Source organism: Thunnus maccoyii, chromosome 16, assembly GCF_910596095.1.
Source record: "Thunnus maccoyii chromosome 16, fThuMac1.1, whole genome shotgun sequence".
Lineage (NCBI taxonomy): Eukaryota > Metazoa > Chordata > Actinopteri > Scombriformes > Scombridae > Thunnus > Thunnus maccoyii.
In genome coordinates this window covers 19,848,993-19,862,271 of record NC_056548.1, presented here as the reverse complement: position 1 = coordinate 19,862,271, position 13,279 = coordinate 19,848,993, and the positions used below count along the sequence as shown (strand labels likewise).

The window sequence follows — 13,279 nt, the reverse complement described above, 5'->3', positions numbered from 1 at the left end:
ACATAGTCTTTCCCTTTATTTTCCATTTCTTTTTGAGAAAACTCACACTGTGCTTGAATTGACACCCAGAGCCTCTATTTGTGTTTGATAACGGTGCATTCAAGATGAGAGACAATTGTTTTCTGGTAACTGTGTGACCAGAGTCATGCAGAGGTAACTGTGGTGTGGTTTTAAGTAAAGTTTGGTTTAAGAGGAATACACTTTTAAAATTTGCTGTGGGCCTCACTTAATTTATGACTGATTAGATCTTGTGTTTTCCTTCCACTTCTGTTTTCCTTAAAATCACTGTGCTTTATGTCACAGCACTTTGGCACTTATATCAGGACCGATACTGATCTTATTGAGCAGAATGGGTATCAGCCATGACGTGAATGCTCCACACTAAATACAGTGTCTTTCATTGCAAAAATTCAAAAATAAGTTACATTCATTCAGTCAAGGCGGGTAACAAACTCAATATTTAGTGCCACAGCAATTCCTGGCCTTGTGTTAAACAAAAATTATTCTAATGACTCATTAAGCTTTTTTTTTATTTAGGAAATCTCATTGAATCAAAAGAGACTTGAGTTCAGTTTAGGGTTAGGAAATTAATTGGAATTTGGGAAAAAGAAAGCACTGACATTGATGCTTGATATTAGCAAACACTCTGAGTTGAGGGATTAGAATCATTACTGGAAGAAGAAAAAGTTGGATAAGTGCATCACTAAAGATAATAGTCTGGGTATGCCACAAAACTTTCACCAAAAACTTAACTAATGCCTTGTGTTGAAGATGCTATCTTTATCACATTGAATATTAATAAGACACTGAAGGTAGATAATGAAAAAGGTAAAGTGGGATGTAATCAACCCTTTTTACAAACCCAAATTATTCAATAGTTAGTTAAGCTTTATTTATTTAGGAAATCTAATTGAGATCAAGAGTGTAAACTTTTTAAAAACAAAAAATTACAGAAATGTTTCAATCAATCCAAATCTGTTTTTTCATTGATAAATTGGTTATGATGGACAAAGTCTCCAGTGTTTCAACTGTCAGTTTCATATTACTGTAGGAAGGGAAATATAGGGCTCATACAACTCTGGATATCCTGACACTATTTTAATTAAAGTCATTCTTGGATAGCTGACATTACTTTAAGATAATGCTGAAGTGGCTAAAGCGGGAAGCAGCATTATTCAGTCTACATCAGCTATTGAAATATCAGTAGGATTAAACATTAAGTACATGTTTGGGCAATAGGCTGAGGGGGAGAAAGAAATTAATGACTAGATATATACTGTGATTGTCCAATTAAAGTCACAACTGTGCCTGAAAATAATTTATATTAATATAATTTATGATTTATTAATAAATCCATGTAATTGCAAAACTTGATAATATAAAGGGGGAAACTACAGGAAGCACTGACTGTTATAATTGTTTCTCTAAAGACAACACGCTTCAACTGTTGTACAATGTGTATTGGTATAGCCTATTTCATTTCTCTTCTATGCAGTGTCTTTTACTCATGAAGGTTTGCTGGACTACAGAAATACACATCCCCACTGCAATTTCTGAATAAATCAAGCTGTGTCTCTGTTCTGCTCCTGGTCTGCATGAGCTCAATTGTAGACATTATGCAAAGATAACCTTGTGTCTGACCTCAGTGTAGAGTGTGGCCTGTGACAGACACATAGCTGCAGTATGTAATGACAGACAGTCGCAGTGATATAAAGTACGTACTGACTAACATTGATAATTCTCTCACTCTTATCATAATAGCCTTGCCTTTCACTCCTTGTCTCTGACGCCTCCAGCCCTGCTCATTGCCATTCAGCAGTGATTTTTCAAATGTTACTCTCATACACAGCGGCTTCTTTTCCTGGAAGGACGGAAACCGCGGTGGGCAACACCCACAGAATCTGCTAATACACATCGCCGCTGTCAACCTGACCCTGCTGAAAACACGTACACACAAACAGAATTAATGATGAGTATCTCTGGCAGAGTCTTTGTGACATCTCTCTGCAGGATGACAGGAGAAGGGAGCGTGGCAGCAGAGATCCAGATCCAGCTTTTACAGTCAAGGGCAACAAGTAGCACCCCTGCATGCTTACATAATAAACCAGATATTCATCACAGGGGATATATAATGACAAATCGAATGTTATGGATTGTGAACAGGCAGGGTCATAATGATATCTGTTACAGAAGATGCAGTCATTTAGCCTTTCCAACAGCTCTTTCAGAATAAGATATAATGTATGAGGCAGCCACGGTGAGGTATTCTCCCTTTTTCCACATCTTGCGAAACTTCCCCTGACTATCCATTTTGAATGGCTGTAAATGGTGAATGATTTATAAGGATGCAAGAGCAGCAAGGGCTATCAGTTGCAGTTATTGTACTCCAAGGCCCCTCTGAATAATGGCTCTCTCAGTGGTTACACTGAGAGTGTACTGGGCTCTGCTGAAAGGAAGATATTGACCAGCATGGATCAGGCTGTGTGGCCCATCTCTGAGTCCACTGACAGCAGCGGCAGCGTTATTGGGTCTGGTGGAGCAGGTTTGTTGTTGCATTCATTTCAAACACCAGGAGTGTCCCCAAGGGTGTCATTACCGAAGAGTCCTGATACTCCCCTGAACCCACTCTAAGAATGCCATAATGTGGTATCTTTCCTCCTGGATTGAAATGGAGATCAGTTTTCTGTTCTGTATCTGTGCTCTTGTGCAACCTCTGAAATATCCTGCTTCTCTGATGGTAACAAATTGAGACTGTATTTTGTTAGAAGTTTGGTCTCAGTAGACAGAGCTTTATGTGGAATACTGTTCAAGCTGGAAATGTTTTTAGCTTTAACCTCAATTGAAGCCCTGTCCCCCTTAATTAGCTTTCCTTACTAGTATGGCATGAATAGAGTTTTTTTTTACAATGATAATGGTGGCAGATTTATAAGATTTAAACAATATGTCCTCAATTTAAGACAGAAGCGGACAAATGCAAGTTTCTCATTTCAAGCTGGCGACCATCAGTTTTGCCGGCTGCAATGACAACTGACACTGGCAGATTTTATCAGCTGTAGCTTATTAGCTCCATGAATTGGTTGGAGCTAAACTTATGAGTGTCTCCATGACACTCAAAAAAAAGGAGCAACATTGGTCTTGCATTGCACAATAGCTAGATAGCCCTAGATTTATGGATCAGTATGATAGGTAAAAATGTAAGATCAGACTGTTATATCATTCTAACACGACCCTTTGTGAACACTTACTAAAGAAAAACAAAAATAACAATGAATTTCACTTTTACACTTTGGACGCTTTGAGAATGACTAACCAACAAGTTTGGCAAATGTCACACTATCTCAGGTAATGTTGGCTGGGGTTTGCCCAAGTGAAAACTTCTCTAAATTCAATAAAGAGCAGTATAGAGCTGCTAACATTACCCAAGCTTTGATATAGTATCATTCAGCTTTCAGCTTCCACACAGTGGATGCGTCCATCCTGAACAGGGCTCTTTGTAGCATAACCTATAAACAACATAATAATGTAGTTAGCTGATGATAGGCTCCTTGGCCTTGCAATTAACGTTATGTTTGTCGCACATAAATACACAGTTTAATATATATATAATAATTCCTTACACTTTTGCTCTTGTTTTTGGTTTGGAAAGGCAATTTGAAAAGATAGAACCCTGGCCTGCCATGCCTACAGTTGCTCAACACTGATTGGACAATCACTGTTTGGTTGATGAGTTTAGCAAACAGTTTAAATCACCCATACGGACAAAGTTATTCTTGACTTTATATAAACCTGACATGGATTTATTTTGGGCACAGTTTGCATAAAAATCATGTCCAGTTTGGATTTTATTGTGTATTATTAGATTTTTCAGAAGTGAGATTATATTCATTTCTTATTACCACGGTGCTGTGGTCCATATTTGTTACTGTTTTGATTCCAAACACAAGAGGCACCGCCGATGCGAGTGCCACCTGACATGAGAGTTCTCATGCTATTACGGTTCATTGGGCTTGTTGGGATGGAATTAGATTGGATTCAAGACAGACATGGCGTAGGTAGGATTTCCTCTGCACTTGTAGCAATTTGATGTCTCACGGGGGCATTCAGATGGGCCAAATACAAATTTGACAGCAGCGGCTCCCTGAAGCAAATCATGTTAAAGTGAGAACAGGCTGTCAGGTTGTGTCACCGCCCTCCATCTTTCCCTCTTTCAAGCTCTCTGTCGCTCTTGCGGTTGACGGGGTCGCCTCTTTGATTGTCTCAGCAATAAAGAATACATCACAGTCACAGGCCCACTCAGCTGGAACAGCCTGTGCACTGGAAGTTAGATGTCATTGATTGTTTTAATTAATAATCATTTACATCCCCCCAGCCCCCAACCCCATTACAACTTCACCCTCAGGTCCTGTATGTCCTGTACGCTGCAGAGCCGACGGCTATGATAAATTAAATATGAATCAGCTTTTTTGTGCCATAGTAGGACCTGCCAAAGACGTTTAAATAATGTATTTATGATGATGGGAACTGAATGACGTTGCAAATTGTGCTATGTGCCATTAGCATAATGAGCCACTGCATCAATCAGTAATGATATGTCACATCTGATGGCAGGTCACAGTGACACATGCACATAAGAATACCAACAGCTAACATCTGTCTCCAGCAACTTAACTTCTCTTTAAATGTCCGCGGCCCTGTGTCTAAACATCACAAGCCAATCAATCCCTCCCAATAACTAACATTTATTTGCCCCCAGTCCATGATTAGCTTCTTTAGCCACTACAGTTAATCAAAGTTAACACTGGCAAAGCATTTGATAATTCCTGATTCAACATAAAGTAATTACTCATTCAGAGAGCATTGGGTATGAGCTATTCTCCCTCAGATCTCAAGGTCAAAGCAGAATTCCAATCCATTGATTTGTGCCTGCATGGGACGTGTCATGCATAGGAGTTAGCCTACTTTCTGTTTCAAGCCCTTTTTCTCAACATTTTTTTTCATCACTGTGAATATAACACAACACTATGGCAAAGACAGATCACTTTGGTCTCCTGTTACCTGATTTCTCGTTCAAAAAGTTTGCAACCAATTTATGCAGCTCTTGATCTTTTGGCACATGGCTCACATAGAGAAAATAGTGCATGTTGTGTGTTAGAGAGAGAGAATGTAAATACAGTGATTGCAATGTATTAAACACATCTGCTTTTCAAATATTCACCTCTTCCATGTTTCCTGTTCAAGATAATATTCAGTCTCACTCCTCTTGTTATCCTCCACCCCACTGACAAAACCATTGAGTGGATGTGATTGTTCTCCCCGGGGCTTTGAGATGCAGTTTGTTTATCAAGAGGGGAACATTTCTGTTGATTTCCACACTTTGGACTAGAAGACACGATTCCCCTGAGCCTGGTTGTGTGGTCTCATCCTCTTGCTCTCAAGATTGTATTTTCGTTTCTACATATGTTAACACCGTTCTTACAAAATCTTCTCTCCTGCAGCAACGTTTTCTCATGCTTCAGAATTGTCCTCAGTCCTTGTTTTTTCTGTGCATACTGTTCAATCAAATGCTTTACATTGAACCTTTCCCCACACACAACAGCTTTTGTCAATGCTGGACTTTATTTAACCACAAAACAAAATGTTCACTCACTGAAAGGAAAAGACAGGAAGTGCGAGATTCCCATCAACCCTTAGCTTAATATTGGCCAACAATGGAAGTGCATTAGCACCAATCAGAGACATTAGAGGAAATATGCTCTGGCATGATTTGATAAAGGGCCAACGCATTCTCAAAACAGCCTCCCTTCACTCAACTGATGATAACAGACATCTCTACAGAAAACTATGGGTGAAGCACAGCCTCAGCTTATGCACTTACATCTGATCTTGTCAGCTAAAAGCTTGACTAAGTTTCATTGCTCAGGGAAGGATGCTAGGTAGTTGGTTTTTTATCCTCATTTGGCTCAATTAATCTAGTCTAATTTGCCACAGAGGGAAAGAATCTGTGGTTTATGATGAAGATGAAATGCTGCACACAAAAAACAATTACACTCCAAGTGCTTAGTTAGACTTTTTTGGTTAGTGCTGGTGGACAGTGTGTGTGTGCAACTATTGTGCAACTAAACTCATAATACACTCTTCATTGCGTGGCTTGTGTGTCTGTACATGTTTAATTTAGAGGACATTGCCTTGACCAGGCAATATTTTCTGCCAACTAAGTGCAACTATAACATTCTCCCACTTTTATCATCACACAAAGGCCATATTTTATCGGTCATATTTTATCACCCTAATGTTTGCAGCACTTTGGTGAAAACCCCCAAGCAAACATTCAATGCACCACAAATCCCATATAGAGCCAGTTCCATTGGACTTGTGCACAGTGACGTCGCATCCATCCAACTCCCACTTGTGGGACCCAGTAACTCTGTTTTCTTCTCTACCCACAGCTCTTACCGCCTGGATAAAATCAACAGTGACATGCGTAACTACATCACCAATTTTGCTGCAGACTTAAGGTGAATACAGGCTCAGTGCCTCCCCCTCCCCTTACCTCTCTGTTGCTGCCATGTTGCAGTGGTCCAACGTCAGAGCCAGCTGGCATGCTGCCCTGCTGACATACTCAATATGGTCGCCTCACGGAGCAAACACTCAAAACCAGTCAATGAGAGGTCACCTGGGGCAATTTGCTCATACTACCACAGCATAAGGCACAGTTAAACACAATATAGATATGATTTGATTGATAGTCCTATATGACTTTCTTATATAAAAAATGAAAGCAGCATAGTAACATAGTATGTTTTAAGAGATATGACCTCTTCCGATTTACAGCTTCTTCACTTTTACCACTTCATTCAGACTTAATAACTACATATTTCTGCTCTACGATGTCTTTTTTAGAAGATTGCTATTACTTTGCAAATGCATGAGGCCTCGCTAGAGCATGACAAGATAGATTGGTAGACTTTTAATCACACTGGCATTTTCCTCACCGCCAAACACAAGCATTTATGTCTATAAAAAGCCCAGAAACTGCTTACTCATCCCTGCCTGCCACTAGAAATAGATCTGGCAGAGGGAGCCTCACTTTTGTATTCCTAATGTGACTCACATAGTATTCTTTGGTTTATTTGAAACGCCTTTCTTCCTTTATGTCTTTATGTCTCTCCAGCATATTTCTAACCAGGCATTTCTCTTGCCCTGCTGGGTTTGCACATTTAATTGACCTGTTGGACACCGGGGTGCTCCCTGAAGTGCTTGCTCACTAATTAGCTCCTTATTTGCATTTCCCTTATTTCCAAGCATTGATTGGATGTTTCAGCACAACAGAAATCGAACTGTTATTTTAAGGACACTGGTGTGCACGTCAATGTAATTGGGGAGAGTAACAGACAGAGACAGAGAGAAGGTCTCTTCTCTGGAGGAGCGATGTCATAACCAGTCTCCCTCTCAAGTTCAGGTGGTCCAGAGGAAGCCCAGTGCCCTAACTAGCATTTAAATTTTTTTGTCACCTGTAGCCACTAGTCATCCTGCGTGATAATTAGTTAAATTATATTTAATTTACTTGCTTAAAAAATCATCACAAAGGCTGTAGTCCCACTCCTTGTCTGCTTGTCTTTTTCTCTCTCTGTTCAGTCAGAGCTACCACTTGCAAGCCACCAGGGACATGCACCCAAGCATTGCACTGGATCCCTCTGCCAACTACAACTCTCCCAAGTTTCGCTCCAGGAACCAGAGCTATATGCGAGCAGTCAGCACCCTCAGTCAGGCTAGCTGTGTTAGCCAAGTGAGCCAGGTGAGTCTGCACCTTTCCAGTTAGGAAAGATTTTCAAATCCTACCTTGTACTGGATGGAAGTAGTTCCTACACTGCAGGCTGATAAGATACCTTGAGGAGATCCCAGGGAGTCTCCAGCAAAATTAGAAAGAGACTAATATCACTACAGCATTCTTCATTTAAAACCCAGATAGAGAGCATGACTCTTTTATTCATGGGTTTTAACTCTCACTGTGACTGTTTTACCATACAGCATTTAGATATTGTTTTGTTTTTTTTAATCACAAAAAAAATCCTTTATTGACTTTAATGTACCCAACGTTTATTGACTCCATTTTACTTGTAACCTACTTTTTTTCTTATGACAGTTCATTGCATACTGTTTATCTAAATAGAGTAAAGGACCACAACCGGCGCGTTGCTGAGATATTTATCTCTCTCTTAAAAGAGACGCATATTGATTTGTTCAGAGTCTTAAAAGCTCAAGTAAACTCCTGCTAATTCTAAATCCCAATAGAACAAGATGCTTATCTTTGATTCTTGATATTGCCAAATGGGAGTGGAGTAATAATCATCAAACAATTTCTACTTGCTAAACAACCATTTGTTACAAGTCGATATGAAAGACATTACAAGATACATCTGGAACATAAAGCAGAAATAGTTCTTGTCTACACTCGGACACAATATGACCTTGGCTTCATGAAAATTGTATTCACACAAAATAGGATCTACTGCAGCAAAAAGAAAAAAAAGGAACCAGTCCACAGATCATCTAATAGTGTGGAAAAATTACAAAGATTTCCAAAACAGTTTTTGTGGCATTACAAGAACAAATTTTCATTGATCTCTTTGCTGTCTTTTGCCCTTTTGCCTATTAAAACATATACAGTCCATTTAATTTCAGCAGCAAACCTTGTTTTTATTCTGAGAAAATGACAGAGAACACAATATCAGGTTTTACAATCAAACAATTTATTTCTCCAAAATAACAAAGAATATCCTCACTTGTTTAACGATGGAGAAAGTATGTTCATGGCTTTTGTTTCTCACAGATGAGTGAAACGGAAATAAATGGCCAGTTTGAATCGGTTTGCGAGTCAGTGTTCAGTGAGGTGGAATCACAGGCCATGGAGGCTTTGGACTTGCCCGGTTGCTTCCGAACCCGGAGCCACAGCTACCTGCGAGCCATCCAAGCTGGCTACTCCCAAGATGATGACTGCATCCCGCCTATGGCTTCCACTGTCACCTCCACCATCAGATCCACCACAGGTAAGGGCAAATGGAGATTAGTTTAATTTGCACAGTACAATATGTAACATCCTGGATGTTGGTCTTTTTGTTTGCTTATGTACTGACAAACTGACACCAGAAGTTAACATTTGGCATTGACGTGTGGTAATGGATGGATATAAAACAGTTGGTGTAAACTGGTTGTACTGTCAAACAGCTTCATATCCTTGCATGAATCACTCTTGTATGTTTCCATTGTTTTTTATGGACGTATGATTACCGTAGCTACAACTTGTGAGCTGTGCCAGTTCATCCTACTGTATTTTGGATACAGTGCCTCATCTGCTCATCCAGTGGATGCATCAAAGAGTAAAGCTATGAACCCTATTGAAAATCATGAAAGGAAATTGTCTTACAAAAAAAAAATCCTGTCAGAATGAGGACATAACTGCTTTTTTCCACTACATTTTGGATATCTGACTTTCTTTATGATGCCACATGGTGACACGTATGAACACACAGCTTTAAAAATGCCATATGGATTTTTTTACTTGTAAACCCAATTTACACAGTGCTGCAGACATTTAAATGTCACGCCATACACTATGAAATTTCTTCGCCAACAGATTGTTCTCTTAACAAATTATTTTGTCTCATTGCAAAGCCCATGTTTACACACAATGAGATGACATTACAGAACTGCACACAATTGTGTCTAGACCTGGATAGTGTAAAGCTGACAATGAATATACCCATATCTGAACTGTCACACTGGTTAGTTGCATATGTCACATATGCACACTTGCTACAATAAATCTAAACCTACTCAGCTGACACGTGCGTTTATTTCTGATACTGAGCCTTGATTATAAATTGAAAGCTGCTGGTGGTTTCAACAATTCCCATGATTGCTGGATTCACGCAGGAAATGATACGTCCATGTACAGATGAAGAATGGGGGAACAAAAGAAGAAAAAGTGTCTGGACAAGAAGTCTGAGTGGATTCCACATCTTTCCACAGTACATTCATGAACAAACATGAGTTGGACTATAATAGGGAGGGTTAGAGGTGTGGACATCTGGAGATGTGCTTATGATCAATTCTTCATAACTATAAATGTTTGCTTACACTGCTTTCTCAGTAAACTCGAGTATTTTTGCATTTTTAGGATTTTTAGTATGTGATGGATTTTGCCAATATTTTGGACATGGGGCAAATTGTACTTGGAATGAATCGGTCAAACTGGACCTCACATTTTCAATAGGGTTCATACTATACTTCCTGATTGAAAAGGTTTGGAAGCTTTGCTCATCTTTGCCTCTTTTCATTGCACAAAGTACACATTTCTCTATCTCGACTGAAAGCAGAAAAGCATGCAAGGATTGTCCTTACACCTCATTTATTAGAAATATTATCCATTCTCTGTGATGTGTTCCAGGAGCTAGGAGTTTCAGCTTTGTGCATTGAAAAGATGTTAAGAATGCATGCTACAAATTAAGGTTGAGAAGGCAGTGTAAACCATCAACAGAAATGAGTCAAAATGGGAGTGCTTTGTCAGTGTTATGCTGGTATTAAACAGACACTGGTAATTTATCATATTACAGAGTGTTAAAATTCTAATATGAAAATTCTTGAATTTACATCACAATACAGATGAGCAAATTGCAGTAATAATTATAACGTTAGCACCTAATTGATGTAGATTTCTGCCATTATCTTATTTTGACTCATGGCATTCAGTGCATGACTTGATGTTACTGCTTTGTGGCAATCAAAAGCACATTCTCTCCAGCTGCTCACACCTGTGGCCATATTACAAATACATATTTACATTTGTCTTCCAGACAGAAATTATGTGCAGGAAGACTGTTGTTTACCCGACCAGGCCAGTTTACATGAGGATTTGGCAGACACGGCCCCTTTGGCTCATGATGATCTAGGCTGCCCCATCAGAAGAGACAGGCTTTACCATCAAGATAACATGGGGGCTACAGCCAAACCTCTGTCTGGACCACCTGTGTCTCCAAGCCTCTTCAGATCCCCCAGATCTAGTGCTCCAGAACGGCCATCACCAAAAGCCATCCAGGCCAGTATCAAAGAGTCAGCTACCTTGGCTGCAGCTATCAGTATGCAGTGGAAAGAAGAGGTCTCAGCCATGCGTCGAGAGCTGGCTGAACTCAGGAGGGACCTCTGTAAAGAGCTTCGTGCTTTCAACAGTAATTTCAACACTTTTACACAGCATTACAACACATGGTCTCCCCAAGGTGGTAACATGGCAGCTGGAGCTGGGGTAGGTTTAGGTGGAGGGGTTGGGGTGGGGGTAGACACAGAAGCAAGGGCAGAGACAGGGGTAGGTGCAGGAGGACTTGGGACCTCTGGGACAGATACAGGCACTAGGGGAGCTAGAGAGAAAAAACCCCAAGTATCTAAAGTGTCTGTGGGGACCCAGGCCAGAAGCAAGCTCCTGGTTCGACAAAGCACTGCAGATGCAGCTGTCAATTGTCCAGAAGAAAAGGATGACAAGAAAGGGTCCCGCCGAAATCTGCCAAAGCAGCTCTCTATGGACCCAAGCATTCTTGCCTGTCCACAGTCAATGTATGTGGAAAGTGCTATACCACTTTCTTTGGATCCAATACTTCCAGGCTCTGCTAGAACACTTCAACCAGAGGAATTGGAACTGACTGCTGTGCCCTCCAGAGCTAAACCAGAAGCGGAGCTGCCTGACCATGATGTGGCGAGTTCATGTGATATGGTAACTAATGAGCCAGTCACCTCTCATGGCACAGTGCCACTTTCATTAGAAACAGCACCTGAGAGTCCTCAAGATTCAGTGACAGTGGAACAAGAAATGATAATCACTCCACAGTTAATAAATGTAGAACCAGTTAATGAAGACCATTTGAATACTGAACCACCTCACCCCAATGATGTGAAATCCTCAGACTCAGGACTCATTGAAAGAGATGAAATGCACCTACCATATCCTGTCCCTGTAGTTACTGTGTCTCCACCAGAGGAACATGATTATGACATTACATCAGATTCAGAGTCTGCAGATCCTGTCATTAAGGACAAGCCAGATCCAGTGTCTCAAGACCCTACAACTGTGTATTTACCATATTCAGGATTAGAGGATACAGATTCCACAGAACTAACAGAATTAGAAAGTAAACCATCAGACTTACCCATGGTGTCTTCATCTGACCACATTGATAAAGGCTGTGATGCACCCACACCTGATCTTGATACTGTTCCACCATGTAATATGGAGACAGACAACAGATGTCCGTCCATTGTGGTGTCAGAGTACCTTGACACAGACCCCCCTGCAAGTCCAACTGACAGCGACACAAATGCAGATCCCATTATCACCCTTCCAGATTATCCCTCTGATCCTCTCCCTGAGCAAATGACATCAGACCCAACTTTTGCTCCCACTCAACCAAACACTGAACCAGATATCCAAGACTCAGAGTGGCCACCCCTTCCAGAACCACTTGATACCACCCCTATATATCATGCCGATCTGGTCCACTTTGACTTAGTTATGCTGACTTCCCTAGATCAAGATGATCTTGACTCAGTGTTCATGGACCCTGAACCGGAGCCATTTGACCTGAGTGTTGACTCTCCATCTAATACAGAGGATTTAGATCCACCTCTCTACCAATCAGATTGTTCAGCTTCACCACCACCCACTGTTGACCCTGCTGCAGTGTGCCCCATGGGCCCTTCACAGTCGATGGAAGCTGTCTGTTTGGATCAAGCTCAGGGTGGAGCCTCAGAATTACATGGAGTCCAACTACCACAGGTCACTGTCACAATATCCCCTCCTAGTTCAGTATCTCCTGATACATCACTGGAAATGGACTTTGGACCCACAAGTCCAGAACCAGATCCTCTTCCACCAGATACAGATCCCTTGCCACCTGATCTCGAAGACCCAATACCATCACTGGATCTGGCACACGTGGAGCCAGATGATATAATAGCAGAACAATTTGAATGTATCTCCTTATCCCAGGAGTATGGGGGGCTTATGGGAGAAGAGATCCCAGGTGGTTTGGAAAGATCATCAAGTGAGGAGGCCTTTCTGTGGTACAGATGGCAAAGGAGAGGTCAGAGAAAAGAATCGATGCACAGGAGTGCCAGTGTGGAACTGTGGAGTGGAAGATACGAGTACAACAGTGCAGAAATCACATACGTATCTCTCACTTTGTGAACTCATACCTCATTCTCAGCAGACAAAATGTAGCTCAAAGTATATTTA

General features: G+C 40.8%; 1 protein-coding gene across 1 annotated transcript in view; it reads left to right on the top strand.

Moving 5' to 3' along the window:
* dlgap2a (discs, large (Drosophila) homolog-associated protein 2a) overlaps positions 1-13,279 on the top strand; it is a 161,614-nt gene that overhangs the window by 119,317 nt on the left and 29,018 nt on the right. Inside the window, exons 6-8 of the mRNA XM_042387952.1 lie at positions 6,447-6,515; positions 7,636-7,795; positions 8,831-9,047. Of these exons, the coding sequence (XP_042243886.1) occupies positions 6,447-6,515; positions 7,636-7,795; positions 8,831-9,047 (446 nt within the window). The remainder of the gene's footprint in view (positions 1-6,446; positions 6,516-7,635; positions 7,796-8,830; positions 9,048-13,279) is intronic.